This window comes from Castor canadensis, chromosome 8 (genome assembly GCF_047511655.1).
Source record: "Castor canadensis chromosome 8, mCasCan1.hap1v2, whole genome shotgun sequence".
Lineage (NCBI taxonomy): Eukaryota > Metazoa > Chordata > Mammalia > Rodentia > Castoridae > Castor > Castor canadensis.
This window is the reverse complement of record NC_133393.1, coordinates 98,659,651-98,675,707: the sequence shown is the minus strand read 5'-3', so window position 1 is coordinate 98,675,707 and position 16,057 is coordinate 98,659,651. Positions and strand designations below refer to the sequence as shown.

The 16,057-nt window shown below is 54.1% G+C and overlaps 2 protein-coding genes across 6 annotated transcripts; both read right to left on the bottom strand.

Annotated features, from left to right (window-relative positions):
- Positions 1-14: 14 nt before the first annotated feature.
- On the bottom strand, positions 15-6,823 carry Slc26a10p (Solute carrier family 26 member 10). 4 transcript variants are annotated; one of them, XM_020163269.2, is made up of 18 exons: positions 6,446-6,822; positions 5,863-5,973; positions 5,229-5,386; positions 4,854-5,018; positions 4,430-4,582; positions 3,676-3,758; positions 3,380-3,527; positions 3,161-3,274; positions 2,221-2,298; positions 2,036-2,131; positions 1,504-1,610; positions 1,326-1,395; positions 1,138-1,254; positions 966-999; positions 804-886; positions 664-718; positions 441-547; positions 15-150 (listed from the first exon to the last, which is right to left on the bottom strand). In XM_020163269.2, the coding sequence occupies exons 1-18, from the start codon at positions 6,786-6,788 to the stop codon at positions 112-114; spliced, it is 2,061 nt and encodes a 686-aa protein (XP_020018858.1). In that variant the 5' UTR covers positions 6,789-6,822; the 3' UTR covers positions 15-111. The 4 variants fall into 4 exon arrangements, with proteins under 4 accessions (XP_020018858.1, XP_073939861.1, XP_073939862.1 ...); XM_074083760.1 differs by lacking the exon at positions 15-150 and having other exon boundaries at positions 393-547; positions 6,446-6,823; XM_074083761.1 differs by lacking the exon at positions 15-150 and having other exon boundaries at positions 393-547; positions 4,481-4,582; positions 6,446-6,823.
- A 2,154-nt stretch (positions 6,824-8,977) lies between these two features.
- Arhgef25 (Rho guanine nucleotide exchange factor 25) lies at positions 8,978-15,967 on the bottom strand. 2 transcript variants are annotated; one of them, XM_020163282.2, is made up of 16 exons: positions 15,762-15,967; positions 15,428-15,542; positions 13,053-13,267; positions 12,824-12,919; positions 12,666-12,742; positions 12,396-12,462; positions 12,104-12,207; positions 11,817-11,886; positions 11,609-11,698; positions 11,426-11,518; positions 11,186-11,236; positions 10,920-10,997; positions 10,520-10,720; positions 10,218-10,398; positions 9,721-9,932; positions 8,978-9,448 (listed from the first exon to the last, which is right to left on the bottom strand). In XM_020163282.2, the coding sequence occupies exons 1-16, from the start codon at positions 15,858-15,860 to the stop codon at positions 9,338-9,340; spliced, it is 1,860 nt and encodes a 619-aa protein (XP_020018871.1). In that variant the 5' UTR covers positions 15,861-15,967; the 3' UTR covers positions 8,978-9,337. The 2 variants fall into 2 exon arrangements, with proteins under 2 accessions (XP_020018871.1, XP_020018880.1); XM_020163291.2 differs by lacking the exons at positions 15,428-15,542; positions 15,762-15,967 and adding an exon at positions 14,126-14,754.
- Positions 15,968-16,057: the final 90 nt, after the last annotated feature.

Genomic DNA, 16,057 nt, shown 5'->3' with positions numbered 1-16,057 from the left:
AGACCCCAGAGGTTCTCAGCTTCATTTTATTACATTAAGTAAGGGAGCTAAGTGACCATGGCCTTCCTCTCACACATACTGTTGGTGCCCTCCACACTCCAAGCGACCTGGTTAGACCCACACTGTGCAAATCTTTGGACCAGTGAGCTCCTGGAGAAAAGAGGGGACAGGTTGGGAATAGATTAGGTATCACCTCCTCCCCCAAGATTTGGCAGTGCTTTGGGGACACTCCACCCCCTCTGGGATCCTTAGTTCTTCTATTCTTAACCCAGAGCTTGGCCCAGTCTCTTGACTTGGTCTTGAATGTACTAATCATCTCTACCGCATCTTCCTTCTTAAATCTTCCTCCTTGGTCCCTTTTCCAAATTCCACTCACCCACCCTTCCCTTGGTTTAGCCTAGCAGCCCCTGGCTCCCTCTCCTGATGCTACTACCTCTTACCAGCCTCTCCAGGGCATGTGCAGCTGCATCCTGGACACTCACAAAAAGTTGTTCTGGGGTCACTCTGTCCAGGAGTCCTGCCCGGGTCAGTGTCTCCAGTACTGAGGCTATATAGGGAAGGCGTCAGGCTCTGAAGCCCAAAATCCACACTGTGTCCTCTTCCCTCCCCTGTGCATCCACCCATTCCCCAGTTTCCAGCCCTTCCACCTTCCACACCACTCACCATTACACTGAGCCAAGAGAAGGTGGATCCCAGCATCCTGGCATCGGCTGGCTAGCTGTAGGGCAGAGAGGTTAAATCCCAAGTCAGAGGGGATGGGTGAAATGATAAGGGACTTCTCTTCAGCCTACCTACTCCCTTACCTGTGCTACTTCCTTGGCTCCAGCAGCATCTGCAAAGGTGACACCACTGAGGTCTAGGATCACCACTTTGACAGGCTCAGCAACTAGGATGGGACAAGGCAGGAGTACTTGGATACCTCCATGGGTCATGCCCAAATCTCCCTCCTTGTCATCCCATCTCACCTGTGTCAGATAAGCCATCTGGCTTTGGAGAGTCCTATAAATAGAGAAGGGCAGTCACCAACCCAAGACATGGGTATGAATATGTACCCCTTAAGCACAGGATCTGCCTCAGAACACACACCTGCCTCCCAATCCCAGAAGATCCACACTGCTCCTTCACTAAAATCCTCACCTTGCCTCTTTCTCCAAACCCCAGATGCCACTCCAGGATGTGGCGAAACTGCCCACGGGTCCCAAAGTAGAGTGGTGTTGGATAGCTCAGGATGCAGAGACCAGGGACCTGGAGGAGCTATGGGGTAAGATGGTCAGAGAATCATCTAGATCTAATCTCCCTTTTTTCTTTGGCTGAAGTCCACCCACCTTGTGGCTCTCTCTGAGTGGTCTGTAGAGCTCGGTCCCTTCAGCCAGTCCAAGTGCCAGGCATTGCACCCTAGGAAAGAAGTTGAGGTCAGATTCCCAGCCTAGCCTGGTCTGGCTAGAGTCACCCCCAAGCACCCTGTCCTCTCCTCTTCTCAACTCTATTCATCTCTACACCCACCTCTGGGTTCGGCAGACCACAGTCATCATGGAGAAGACCACGCCTACAGCCAGGCCCAAGTCCACATTCAGAGTCACTACAGCTACCCACGTGACCATCCATACAGCCTACAGGACATGGATTGGGGTGGGTTGCCAAGAAGAAAGACTGGGATCCACAGGCAGTGAATATCAGGGCAAGTGATGGGGAGGGATGGCCCAGGAGAAAGTAGAATGACCTTAGACCGTGTGCCAGTTGGGAGGTTATACATATTCAGGTCGAGGCTGAGCATGTAGCCCAGTAGTAGAGCACTTGCCTGACGTGCAAGGCCCTGGGTTCAATTCCAGTATGGCCAAAAAAAAAAAAAGCCCTCAAACAAATAAGGTCTGAGGGGTTCACCCCAACCCTTTCCCTTGTCTCTGAGGTATTTGTGTTGGAGGTGGGTTGCTTGCAGAACTTAGGACCAGGATAATTAGCTTTGGTCCAGGGCAGAGGCTAGGGATGCTGGAAAGATGGGAAGGGGTAATCTGAGAGTAATGTTGCCATTTCTCACAAAGTCCATGCGGCTCATTTGCCATAGCTGTGGAAGTTCCTGCATCTGGAAGAACATCTGGCGCATGCTGGAGATATTGATGCAAGCCAGGACAGCCTTAGGGCAGAGGAAGTAGGTTGACTAACCCCATTGTCCTGGACGAGTCACCCCTCCTCAGGAATGCCCATGTCTCCTCTGTCCCATACCTTGGGCAGATAATAGAAGAAGGGCCCCAGCCACAGCAGCACGGACAAGACCACTATGCTGGAGAAGAGGCCTGCCAGCTATAGGGAAAGAGGGACAGAAGCAGGGAAGGGAGGGAATCTCTCATTCCCCAACTCCTGTGGGAGAACTGGTCTCCCTGCCCACTCTGCCTCATCTTTCTTGGGAGTCTCTCTCTTCCCAAGTCTTCCACACAGATATTCATTTCTCATCCTCCTTGATATTCTGCCATTCACACTTACCTCTCCATCCAGTCAAATGCTTATCATTCACCAGTCTCCCCTGGTTGTCTGCAGCTCAAGTTCCCTATTTTTGTAGCCCACCTTCATTTTAAAAGTCACTGTTGGAGTGCTGGCAGAGTGGCTCAAGTGGTAGAGTGCCTGCCTAGCAAGCATGAAGCCCTGAGTTCAAACTCCAGTACTATAAAAAAAAAATTCTGGCTGGAGTTGCAGCTCAATGTTTTACCATGTGTCTAGAATGTGCACGACCTTGGGTTTGATCCGCAGCATTGCCAAAAAAACAACCAAAGCCACGGTTGGATGACTCTACAAGCAGGCTAACCACCTACCTGGGGCTGTAGCAAAGTAAGGGAAAAAATATTAGGGGGAGACTAATATGTGATATTTCTTAAAAGAAAAAGTCCTCATGGAAAAAATCAGAATTTTATCCCTTAAACTTACTTTATAGTTTAGTAAATTACATCTGGGGCACCATAAACTTTTTCAGTGCTTAGAAGCTACAAAGGTCTTCATGGATCTTGTTATCGCCTATCTCTTCTCTCTATAATCCCATCCTCTCACTCACTCATCATTCTCTACATAGATACCACTAAGGTATCTACCACTCTTCCATCTATTTCTCCAGTACCACTGCCCGGGGCCTAAATGTCTCATCCTTCCTCCTCTTCCAAGAGCGCCCTCTTACCTGTGTATTCCCACCAGCATCCACTAGTAGGCTGGTAGTGGCCAGGGTGGCTGAGTTGGGAAAGCAAGAGAAGAGGGATGAAACAAGGTTGGAGACACCATGGGCCAATAGCTCCTGCAGGGATGCAGTGAGATGAAGAGGAGAGAGACAAAGGCATGGGGAAGTAAGGTTAGGGGGCCATCTCTGAATGAGGCTAGAGATCCACAGTCAGAGTCGCACCTGGTTGGGGTCAATAGTGTAGCTATACTTGTCTGCATAGATGGAGGCTAGGGAGGTGGACACAGCAAAAGTCACCAGTGCGATGGGCAGGGAGTCAGCCAGAATCCTGGGCAGCTCAGCCATGTTGGGGAGGAGGGGTTGGGGAAATCTGGAGAGAGAGGAATCCCTGGTGAGGAGGTGTTGAATATTACAGGGAGATAGGGAAGGGGGAGTAAATAGGATGGGGCAGGACAAGAGGAGGTGGTTGTGGGAGACAGGAGAGAAAAAAAAGCTGGTGTGTTTTCATACTCTCTTACCCTCCAGGCAACAGCCCCACTACCTGGACATTGTATCTTGTGTCCAGGGAAGAGGTGAAACACAGCACGGAGGCCAGAAGCACCTGGGGGAAGACAGCAGCACATTAGGATCTAGTAGGAGATGGGCCCCTGAAAGAGGCTAGAAGGGGTTCAGCATGAGAAGGGGTTCCAATGCAAGACTAGGTGGTCACAGGAGTCTAACAACTGGTGGAATGGCCACCTGACAACTCATTTAGAGTGAAGGAGTGTGGGGAAGGGGAAAAGCCATGAGGTATGCCTGGGACCAGGGAGAGTCAGGCCAGAGGAAGTAAGAGGGGGCTCCCGTGGGTGTGGTGGATATCAAAGACGCAACTAAGCCATTTTAAGTAGGGAAGTTGGGTTGTATCTAGGCAAGCGAGGGTCTGCAGAGACATAGAACATTTTATACTTGGGAAGACAGAGGGAGTAACACTGAATTACAGTGAAGGATCCTGTGAGGAGAGAGAAGACAGGAGGTGCTGTGGCCAGCAAGACCGTAAGGTGGCGCTGTATGGAGAAAGAAGGCATTCTGAGAGGTCTAGAGGGGGTTCCGTGAAAGAAGCGGGACACTATAGGTGGGGGATTCTGGTGGGTCAAGGCCTGGGAAAGTACGTGTGTGAGCAGGACCTCTCGCCTGTGACTTCTCTGCGTTCCACAAGGGGGCGGCAGCGGCCAGATCCTAACGATGGGCAGGGTCCGTGCAGGGCAGGGAATCGGGACCCGCGGCCATCCTCACCATGACGACTTCCCCGGGGATCGGGGTGGGTAGCCTGTCTCGGAATCTCACGTTCAATTCCTTGACGGGCACGAGCAGCGCCAGGCTGAGCGCCGAGATGGTCAATTCGGCCGGACTACTCCGGGGCAGCGCCGTGAGCACGGCGGCCAGCGTCTGCGGGCAGAGGCGTGAGCAGAAGTGCCCTTGCCAGAATTGACTGTCCCCTTCCCTCCTCAGCCCCAACCCATCCGACTAAGGCAAAGCTCTCTCTCCGGCTGTCATCAGGGCTTCCACCTCTGCAGCGCCCTCCTGCGGCCACAGTTCTAAAACCCCTTTCCTTCGTGCTCATCACACAGTCCCTCCACCCCTCCGTCCTTCCTCCCCTTTTGAGTGTCCCTCTTCCAGGGACCTCCACAGCCTCTTTCCGCTGTTCTCCCATCCCCACCTTGAAGAGAGAGAAGCAGCCTATCTGGCGCGGGAGGGACAACCCCAAAAGGCTTGGCAGCTGGGACACGAGCACGTGAAGCGCTGCACCGCTGGTCAGCGCCTTGACCACAGGCTCGGACAAAAAGGTGGACAGGACGCCGAGCTGCAGCGCAAACATCCCCAGCTGCCAAGAGAGAAAAACGCGCAATCACAAACAGAGGTGGGGCAGACCAGCCAGAGCACAGTGCACCAGCTTCCCCCAACACCCCCCCACCCCCGCACCTCTGCCCCACAGGATCTGAGTAGGAGGCTTCCCACCCCCCCACTCCCCCGGTCCAGTTCCTCTGGTCCTCTTAGATCTAACTTAGATTCATCCTCTAGGGCCCTCCCTCACCATCAGCACCCCGCTGCCAAAGGCCACAGCTGCTGCTACCCCAACCCGCTGAGCATCCAACTGTTCCCTCTCAATTCCGCTCAGGTTTCCTGCGACAGGTTCGGGCACCAACCGCTCTACAGCTGAGCCGGTCATGAGGCTGAGTACTGCGAAAGTTCCTGGAGTCAGAGGACAAATGTTGGAATCAGTGGTTGTGCCACCCCCGGCAGGGAAACAGAACAGGCTCCCCAGTTCTGGAGCCTGGAATGCTGCTGTCAGACCCTAATCTTTTAGAAGGCAATAGCCAGGATGAAGACAGTGGGACGTGAGCTGGCCAGGAACTGGGGCGGGAGGTGGGGGGAGGGCGGCTGGGAAGATAGCCGCACCAGCCACAAACAACAACAACAAAAACCCCTTCTGTTGACTCCTAGTGTGCTCCTGTAGGGGAGGGACATCTTTTCCTTCAATTCTGGGAGTTGTTCATTTTAGCCAAGGGGGTGTCTCTGCACCCACTCCAACAGCTTTGCTTAGGTCAGAGTTCCATGGCAGAATGGTGGCAAGAAGGGGAGGGAAGGTAGAAAAAGTGAAAGGAAGATTCAAACCCCTGTCCATTCTCACCCCACAAAGAAAGGAGTCATGGGCTCTGACCACTCACCAGTGGATAGGTGTCTCCCAGTGCCCAGCAAGCTGTAGATGAGGACTGGGAAGAAAGAAGTGTAGAGTCCAAACACCGGGGGCACAGAAGTCAGGAGTGCAAAAGCCATGCCTGAGGTAGAATGGAAGGAAGGGTCTGGAGTGGGTATGAGGGGTTGGGGGTGCAGGTGGGGAGGACATACAGCCTCCAGGCCCACCTGTTCCAGATTCTTAGGCTGGCATCAGGGATGGCAAATCATGCCAAATGAGGAACTGAAGGGTTAATGGGCCTCACTGGGAGATCATAAGGTTATCAAGGTCATAGATCCTTGTCGCCAGCGTCCTGGGGGGCAGGAATAGTGCCTCTCTCCAATTCTCTGAGCCAGAACCAGTCCAAGACGTCTCGCAGGATTGCGCAGATAAGGAGGGATGGGGGTGGAGATCTGATGGAGCTCCACAGTCCTCCCCTCAGAATTTGGCCGCAGATCCTTCTCTCAGGGACACTAACCCACCACCTCACCCCCGAATTCCCAGCTCCCCATGCTTTCTCCCTTAAGTCCCCTAGATCTTGAAACCCCTGACAGGCTGGTCTTGGGAACTCTCACCCTGGGGCACATGCACGACGCCCACGGTCACTCCGGCCACCGCATCCCCGAGCAGCCAGGCCCGCCAGCGGTAAAGAGGTAGCCAGCGCAGTGGGGGCAGCCGTGCCAGCAGCAGGCGCCATGCCCCCGACCCGGAACAAGTGCTGGCCTGGCCCCTCCACAGCCTGCACAAACGGGGCAATCTGGGCTCTGCGGGTAGCTCCAGCTCCTGCTCTGGGCCCCCAAAGAGCTGCTGGAACCGAGCCTCGGTGAGAGGTTCCCTGAGCCTGGTGCCTAGGGGGTACTTAAGGTTGGAGGCTTCTTCTGGGGCTGAGCAGGTCCTGCCGCCTAGTAGCCCACTCATTTTGCCCTTGCTTCCCCTCCAACGCCTCCGGGTTTTAAATACCCGTCTGCGAGCTAGCTCTGAGTCCCGCCCCCATGAAACATTGTCCAATCCCTCCCTGAAGGGCGCCTTCTCTCGGGGATCTTCTTGGGTCAGGCTGAGGAGGAGAAAGTCTGTATGTGTTTCCTCAGATATTCTTAGCCGGATATGACTGCTCCAGCGCCCAAGGGCCTTGCTATGAGCTTAATTGAAGAAAAGTGCAGAGATCAGACAGGTCCAAAGGCACTGGTTGCCACTCCTAAGGTTTTTGATCCCCAGCTTTTCAGGCTAGTTCGTTCTCCATCTGCACTTTGAGCAGAGACAAAGGCTGGTTCCTGCATGGGTCCTGCCTTGAGCGTCTGCATCTTGGCAGCTAAAGGAGCAGAAAATTCCTCAAAGGTTGGGATCCCTACCCCAGACCCAAGTCCTCAGATGGCAAGCTTGCCCCAGCAAAGTGTAAGAGGCTTTACTGGCTTCCACAGTTTCATAAAATACTGAAATGGGAAGAAGCTTACATGTATTGGTCAGGGACAATGACAGAGACCCACCACCCCATACCTTGAGAGAGTGGCTGGAGCTAGTTTAGGAAAATACTGAACTGACAGGAAATTTTGGTTTTACTTCTTAGGAGCCAAGTACTAAGTCTCACATTCAAGTGCTATTCTCAACGTAGGAATGCATGGTTAAACTAAGTACAAAAGGGTCACCCATCCACCTCATGTACCCCTGTGACTCTATCAAAGTAGCTTGAAAATGAACTTCAGAATCCTGCTGTTTGCTGCCATCCCCTCCTCCATTCACAAGAATCTTTGGCACCACTCCCCATCACCCTGTGGTCCCCCAGTCCCTGACCCTAAAGCCCTAGGGGTGGGGTACAGAGAGGGTGGGTCCCCCCTCTTCAATTCCTCCTATTGTTCCCCAGAAATCTTATCTGGGCCCATGTCCTGTCCCCCCCTTACAGATCCCTCCCTTTATTGTCGGCTAGAGGGACCTGGGGCCCACAGGGAGGCTCCAGCATCTCCTCACCCTCCCACCCCAGCAGTCTATTGTCTGTCAAGGAAGCCCCAGCACACGTGACCAAGCCCAGGGGAGGAATGGACACAGGGACACACAGATATACAAGGACCTAGAACAGGGCATCTGGATCTGTGTGTCTGGCTCTCTCTATTCCAGAGACCATACCAGAAGTTGGGAGGGGTGAAGGTCTCCTAGGGATCTCCACTGTTGGATCCCAGTTTGAAGAAGAATCCTCGCCGGCTCAGTGTGGACATGCCTTACTACCTCCCAGACAGCAAAGGAGACCCGGGCTCCTTCCCACCTTCTCATTCTCCCTCAGCTGAACATGGGGGCCTCGGAAGGAAAGGTACACTGGGTATCTTGTTCCTTAGTATCTGCATGTTGGGGGGAATGTCAGGAAGTTATGTACACTTGAGTATTCCAGTGGGTCTGGACCAGAGGACGGGTGGGTGGAAAAGAAGGGCTGGATAAAGGGAAGAATACATCAAGGATCTAGAGTTTTCGCTCTTGGCTCTCTCTGCTCTCTCCCTCTCCCACCCAGCAATAAAGAATCTCTTGGCCAGATCACTCCTCTCCACGTGGTCATTTTGGGGCCTATATTTCCTTACATTTGGTGCCATGACTCGGGGCGGGTTCCCCACTAATCCTGGTGGGACCCCGATTCTGACTCACCCCACGACCACCCTGAGGACGTGACTGGCCAGGACTCATCCTCCCGATCACCCTTGCTTGCATCCAACACCGGATATTCTTTGGTGAGTCCACCTACCCTTCTTGGGCTCCCTTTACGGTCTCTCCCTTTGGTGTCTCTGGGGAGAGAGTCCCATGCTTTGGGCTATCTCTGGGTGGCTCAGACGGTAGAGAGATCCCCTTCTCCGCAGGGTTTGGATTTTACAGGGTCCGGGACCCTACATCAAGGATCTAGAGTTTTCCAGTATCCCTAAGCCCCAGTTCTGGACTGAGAGTTCTGGACTAATGCTACAATTTTAGGTGAAGGATAAAGATAGCAACATCTTTTGTCTTATACTCTGTGCCCTTATCCTTTTATCAGGCCCCTCCTCAAATGAATGGGGCCAGCTGATATCTTCCATACCACTTCACCCATCCCACCTCCACTGCAGCCTCTTCATTCCTTGCCAAGACAGCAGCCTTGGTGAAATAACAAAACCTTTATTCGCAGAAAACAGAAAAAAAAAAAAAAAGATCAAAACCAAAACCAATAATTTCTATCTGGCCCTTGCCTCATCCCTCCCTTCCAACCACCCATATATCTTCCTTTTGAGAGAACCGATGATGCATGCATATGGGTGGAGCTGAAGGATCCTGTGTTCCTTGGGCAGAAAGAAGTCCTTTTGGGTCTAAGTACTCTCCTCCAAGTTGACATCTCTCCCAGTCTTGCCCATCCTCCAGACACTGTAAGAGGGAGGAATTCTGGAGTGGTGCCAGAAGGATTGCCCTGAAGTTCCTTAGGGAACAGGTGGCTGAGTCAGTACCACCCCCATGGCCTTCACCAGTTACAGCTCATCTTCATCCAACTTGGCAAGTCTGGCCTGGCAGGGAGGGGTGTTCGGAGTTGGAAGGGCTAAAGGAGACTCATAAGGAACCCGGAGGGTGTCACTGAGAGCCTGAAGAAAGATTCAAGTCAAAGGATCAACAAAAGTCATCAATCTACCATCACTCTTCTCTTTTCAGTTTAAGACTCCTAGCCAAGCCACCTCCTCTCACCCCAGAATTCCACCTGAGGGGAAGAAAGTAAGGAATGGAAAGTAAGAAGGGACATACAAAAGGAAGATGGTAGAAGAAAGGAATGATGTGGGGGAGGGGGATTTGGGGTTCTTGGAACAAGAGAGGCCCTCCTCATTCTACCCCTACAACCAGGAAACTATACTCCTCATACCTGTGTGTCCAAGGGTAGGGGAGCTCTGGCCACTTCCTCTTTGGGCAACAGTAGCAGGGAGGGAAGAGAGCCATTGATGGATGCATGTGTGCTGGTCTGGGACTGGTCTCCAGGCCGGATTCTCCCAGGGCTCCCAATCCCAGGCCCTCTTGGCCGCCCCAGGCTGTTAGTCTGGCTCTCCCGTCTCTGGTACTCAATGGGTGACTGCAATGCTGGGGAAAAGAGAGGAACAGAAGAAGGTTACATCAGAGAAAGGTGCCTTTCCCTAGGGACTCTGCTGGGGCCATCCTTCCATTTTTCCCTCCCTCCCAAGTCAGCTGGTGTAAAGAACTTGAGGCTTTCAGGGATTCTGAATTACCAAATCTTGAGCTGATAGTGGAAAAGTAGGAGTGGAGAGAAGCCAGGCTAAGAGGGAAGGTTTGGAGATCAGGAAGAGAGGAATTCAGGAGGTCAAAAGGCTAAAGAAAGGTGTGTACAAGGGAGGATGAGAGCTTCACCATTGAGAAAGTCCCGCTGGCTTTCCAGGATCTGAGTCACTTGCTTGATCCAGGCCTGACTGACTGCAGGGTCTGAAGCCTGAAGGACATAGCGGTGGATCCCACCCTCTGGGCCTCTGTTGGTCAGTGCAAAACGGCAAGGGTCACCATGGAGGTTCCCTTCCAGTCCCAGGCAGCTCACCTGAATTGGCAAATAGGAGATAGTCCTCATATTCTTCAAGGCCACCCAACAAGTCCAAGAGCCAGGCATCTTCTCGGAGGCCTCACCCCATACAGAGCCCTCCCTGCTGGCCCCTCCCCACCTTGATGCTGTTCTTGTACACATATCCAGGCTGTGTGCCACCTCGCACTCCTCCTCCCAGCGCCTCACTGAAGATGATGATTTGCTCAAAAAGGAAGACACGCCTCTCTCGACCCCGGGAAGAGAGCAGTCCCCCAGCCTCAGGCTCTGTGACCAAGAATGTATCCTGGCCCAAGAGCTTCCCCTGAGCAGTCAGTTTGCCCTGGAACCAAAGGATATGGCCTTTGAGAATGTGCAAGAAGAGGAAAAGAACAACTGTTGGCTGCTCTCTCCTTCACTCCCCTGACACTCCCAACCATGAGTCAGCCCCAGAAGAAGGTAAGCCCCCAGAAGAACCTCCACAGTGCTAAGACCTGGGCACAAGAGCATTGGACCGCTGGCTTCTTGCCCCATCTCCATACCTCAAATCCCCGCAGTCTCCCCAGTGACATCATATCGTTGCAGCGCTTGGGCACAAAGCACATGACCTCCACAGCTTGCTATGGATGCAGATGAAGAGGAACATGGTTGGGCAAAGACAGTGATTGTTGGTAAAAGAGATCTCCCCAGCCAGCTGACCTGTCACACATATCCACCACAACCAGCCTCCCACCGTAGGGACTGGGAACCCACAGGACTAAGAGGACAGGTGAACATGGTGTGTTCTGGAGGTTCTTAGGATCCTCACCTTCAGTTCTTCAGTATCCATCCCAGCTCTACTGTAATACTTGAGGAAATCCTAAGACATAGAGAAGAAGTGCTCAGGGAGAACATCAGCACGTCCTCAGAAGTTCTTCACCATCTTCCCATGAGATTTCAGGTGTGAAGACCACCCAAGAAGTCTGGGGATCCTCAAGAACCATGGAGAGGTGACTGGGGAAACAGCTGTCCCAGCTAGCCATACCCTCAAGGAAAAGGTGGTCCTGACCTTGAGCAGCAGCTGGTATTTCATGATCCTCTGCACAGGTTTGATGAGGAGGTCATTGAGCTGCAGGCGGTGCCCCAGCTGCTGTCTGAGCTCCTGGGGACAGGGACAGGGTGCTTATGCAGCCTGGAAAGCCTGTTAATGTTGATTCTGTTCTCTTTTCCCCAAGGCGCTTCAGTCACTGACCTCAAAGTAATTGTCCCCAAACTCTGACACCACGTGCTCTGACTTGGGCTTGTTCTGACAATACACCACGTACATATGCAGCCGGCGCTCCTATTAGACGTAATATTGAAGAGAGAGCAGGGTGGGCCAGGATCTAAGGCACATCTTCAAAGAGCCCTAACCCATTTCCAAGCCCCTCCCCTCCTAAGCTCCACCCCCCAAGCCTCACGTGTTTGATGAATAGCTGAGCCAACCAATCAGGATCCTTCAAACTCCGCTGGAGTTCCTGCAGGAAATAGCTGGGAGGGTTGGCAGGGAAAGACAGATCAAATACTTTTCAAACCTTTACCTCCTTCATACATCCTGGATTTTGAATTACTGTGCCCTAGTTGTTCTCCCCACAAAACTTCTCCAAACATTCTTTGGGTCACAATGGGCCCAGTAATGAATACAGAGACCAAGAAGGAGATGAATATCCCTCCCCCAGCACCCGGCTTTCAGGGCTCCACCACTCACTCTCGGTGCCACTCATAGATTTGCTGGATGTTCCCAAACACAATCCTGTCACGGCCTCGAAGACTCTCGGGGACCCCCTGAGCGGCCATGGTGGCCATGTAACCCTGTGGGAAGGTTGTGGTCAAACCATGTGCATGTATCCCCGGTCCTGTGACACCCGCCCCCCGCCGGAAGTACAGAAGCAGGGGCACTCGGAGGCTGGGGCACCGGAGTACCATCGCATCTCCTGAAAACAACCCCAGCAGAGGGAAAGGGCAGATAGGCCAGGCTATAAGGGGGTAAAGGAAGCTACCTCCACAATCTGCCCCAAGTCGTCCACATACATTTTCTCTGTTTCTACCAGTTCACTCAGGACATACCTAGAAAAGGAGGAAGGAGTGCCCTCACTTCAAAGGCTGGGTACATTCTTGGTTTAGCCAGTTCCTTCCTCCTGCACCAGAAGCTCCTTCATCACCACAGTCAACTTCAGGAGCATTCCACCCAAAATATGAAGGATGGTCTTGTGAAAGTTCTATAACTGGGGCAGGGCAGGATGAGGTGGTTGGTGTGTGTGTATACTTACATACTCCTTTCCAGAGCCTTCTTCTTTCGCTGCTGCTCAGTCTCAGGGGCTTGGGACAAAGTCTCTTCTTCAGCTGGCTGGAAGAAAAAAAACCCTGGGATAAGCAAATGAATCCCTTTTGGGTGAGGGAAGCCACCTCAGATCCCTTTCTTTCCTACCTGTAGCTTAGCTCCAGGACCTTCCAACAATGTGGTCAACAAAGTCAGTTCTGGCAGCTCCTCTCCTGTGGCTAGCACTGGCTCTAGCATCCAGTTCTGGGTCCAGAAGTCAAGTGTCAGAGGTCACAAACAGAAGCTGGGTCCCCCAATGACCAGTGGCCCCAACTTGCCCTCCTTCCCAGTGTCCTTCATGGATGCTTTACATGCTTCTGTGGCAGTCCCTGCTCACCTCATATGGTCCTGCTGGACCACTGTCTGCCTCAGTTTCCACACTGAGACAATGTTTGGAATGATCCAACCATCTTCTCAGGCCACCGACTGGTCCCGGGGTGCCCGGGGAACAAGGGCGAGAGCTGAGGCCAGAGCTGGGGCCAGAGGGGGCAGCCAGACCCGAGGCAGCAGAAGCTGATATACTCCCCTCACTACCAGCAATGGAATAGGATTCTAACGGAGGGGAAAAAGGAAGGAGGTAATAAATACTGCCTCAGCTCCTGACTGAGAATGTTCTGGGAACTCCCAGGATGTCCTTCCCATGGTAGTCAGTCTCTCTCTCTCCTATCTCAAATGAGGATGGCTCCCCAGGCCTGAAGCCCCCAGTTACATGTGGAGGGTCCCCATATTCTGAGCAGAGCAGAGAAACGGGGGTGAGGGCAGCCATCTGGGCAGAAACTGGATGCTGGGGATAGCCATCTGCTCTCCTTCAACCCTCCCCCTTTCAATGGGTACAGATCATTCTCAGGGAAAGAGGTGGGGGGAAAAAAGAGCTAAGAGTCCATCTGCCACCTCCAGACCCCTCCTCCTCCAAAGGCTGCAATCACTATAAAAAGAAAAGACTTCAGCAGCCCACCTCCCCAAAACACGCACACCCAAGTAAGAGGCCCAGTGAGACCTCAGCAGGGTTATCTTTGGCCATCAATTGAGAGGAGCTACAACTGAGTCCTTATAAAGCCCCCTGTAGAATTCCCCTCATTTCTCATTCCTCCATTCCCCTGTCTTCTTCAGAAGTAGATTCTCAGCAAAATGATTTGAGGGAAGGTACGCGTTTCTCAGTCCAAGGGAATTGTGGGTGAGTTTTTCTCACATCTAGTTGACTCTAAGAAAGCGATGAGTCCTCTGCCCCTTCCCCAATTCCTCCAATTTGACCTAATAGAAATCTGGAAGCAGAAGGGACCTTAGAGATCATCTACTAAGTCACTTTCGTAGAAAACACACATACGTGCTTCAACTCTACATCCTTAAGGCCAGGGTAAATGGAGCCCACCCCCCCCATTCAACACTGGGCCCCTGCGACCTCGCACTCACCACGTCCCCCCCGGGCGAAGCAGCAGCCGCATTTTGCCAGCACTTTTCGAATCACACGGGGACAGGCACAGCGACCCCCTTTGTGCACCCCCCGCATGGCGCCTGTGCCCCCCCGTGCCCCCCACCTGGGCCGGCCATGCAGGGGGAATCACGGGGGGGGCGGGGAGGGGACGGCGCAGGGCGCACACCCCCCCCTCCCTCCTACCGGGGTCCAGGCTGGGGGAGGAGGGGAGAGAGGGAATGGGGAAGAGGACTCCAGTAGTAGATGCAAGTCTGGTCTGGTGAAGGGCTGGGGGCTCTGGAGAGAGGGCGGTGCAGGCCCGGGCCGCGGAACTGGGCGGGGAAGGTTTCCGGAACCCCGTCGGTGCGGGGCCCAGGGTCCAGAGAGCCAGCCAGAGGGAGGGATGATGGGGGAGGCTAGGCCGGGATGCGGCAGCCGCTCCAGCTCGGTCTCCGGCCTCTGGTTGGGGGTGGCTCTAGGCCTGGGAGAGGAGGAGGCGGGGGCCGACTCCCCAAGCCACTGGCGCTGCGCGGGTCCTGGCCGAGTGGCAAGCGGAATAACAGGCCCCGCAGCAGTGCGGCCGCGGGGAGGGGCTTCTGCGGCCCAGCTCCGCCTCTCCCTCGCGTTCCCACTCCTGCCCTGGCCGGGTTCCCGCCCCAGTGCCCCTCCCCCAGATACCACCGCGTTCCCACTCCACGTCCCCAGCCCCTCCACCCCTCCTCGCAAGCCTGTGCCCCCCCGCCCCGGGTTCCCCTCCCTCCTGCATCTCGGCCCTGACTGCGGAGCGCTGGGTTAGGGCCTAACCCTGGCCCCTGGGTCGACCCAGATCGCCCCTAGGTCTCTGAGGTGGGAAAGGACTTGATGGATGGGGCCTTAGCCTATGTGATGTTCTGGGATTGGAGCTGTCACCAGCCCTTCCACTCCCGGTAGGGGGTGCGTGTATGGGGAACTCTTTGTGGGGAACACAACCCAGGAGCCGCCCTCTCTCCGGACCCTTCTTTCCTCTAGGCCCCGGGACTCCAGCTAAGACTAATCACCAATTAAGGCGAAGTCCTGGAGCCTGAGCTGGCGAGGGGCCAAGGGTGGGGCGCTGGGGACACTCCGCCTGCAGGGGCTCAGGACCAGCTGAAGTGGGGGACACCCATCGGATTAGAAGGCGAAGAGAAGCGTAGAGATCTCTGCGATTAAATGGTCCATGCAAATTAGATGCTAACCTTTATGCTAATAAGAGCAGAATATTTTTGAAATCGCCACTTGGCGCAGGAGGGCAAACTGTGCCCCACCCTACCCCAGCTTCTTACCGGGCTGCGGAGCCCAGGCGAGGATCTCACGTTCGCGCTCCTCTCTCTGATCCCTCTCGGCACAGTCACTCTCTGCCTCGGTACACCCCGGTCCTATGGGACTTCTCTTCGGGGGCTGCAAGGACAGAATGACTATAACAGGCTTGACCTCCCTCTTCCCTTTCTCTCTCCTGTCAAAATCCACATTGTTATGAAAGAGTCTCCCAGAACGTGGCTATGGCCCTCGTAATTGAACTCAAGGATCCCTGAGACTGCTCCGCAGAACTTTTGTTTGCGGGTAAATTGGGTTGTACTCTAAAGACCCCCCTTTCCCACCACGGTCCCCTCTTCTTACCCCCTCCTGCCCGGGTACGGCGCATGCGCGCAGCATGCCCCCCATAACCCCTAGTATCCGGTCAGTGCGGCCAGGTGCGGGGCGGTCCGGGGGCTTCATGCTGGACCCCTACCCTACTTCAAGTTTCACTGCCGAGGGGGCACGGAAGCTGGGGGGCTCTGATGCCTGCGTGCGTCCGGGGAGTTGCTGCTGCGGCCGAATCCGCCCCCCTGCCCGGCTCCGCCCCCACTCCCACCCAGCCAAACTTCGCAAAAGGGGTAGGGTTTTTCTTTTCTCTACGTAGTTCCACAACAAAC

Excerpts from the sequence above, each read along its gene's own strand:
- Slc26a10p (XM_074083760.1), bottom strand. The coding sequence starts at position 6,788 with ATGAGTGGGCTACTAGGCGGCAGGACCTGCTCAGCCCCAGAAGAAGCC. Across the intron at positions 1,611-2,035 it reads AAATGAGCCGCATGGACTTT|GCTGTATGGATGGTCACGTG; the intron begins GTGAGAAATGGC and ends CATGTCCTGTAG. Across the intron at positions 887-965 it reads AGATGGCTTATCTGACACAG|TTGCTGAGCCTGTCAAAGTG; the intron begins GTGAGATGGGAT and ends GTCCCATCCTAG.
- Arhgef25 (XM_020163282.2), bottom strand. The coding sequence starts at position 15,860 with ATGAAGCCCCCGGACCGCCCCGCACCTGGCCGCACTGACCGGATACTA. Across the intron at positions 15,543-15,761 it reads CCGTACCCGGGCAGGAGGGG|CCCCCGAAGAGAAGTCCCAT; the intron begins GTAAGAAGAGGG and ends CTGTCCTTGCAG. Across the intron at positions 12,743-12,823 it reads GTCCTGGAGCTAAGCTACAG|CCAGCTGAAGAAGAGACTTT; the intron begins GTAGGAAAGAAA and ends TTTTTCTTCCAG.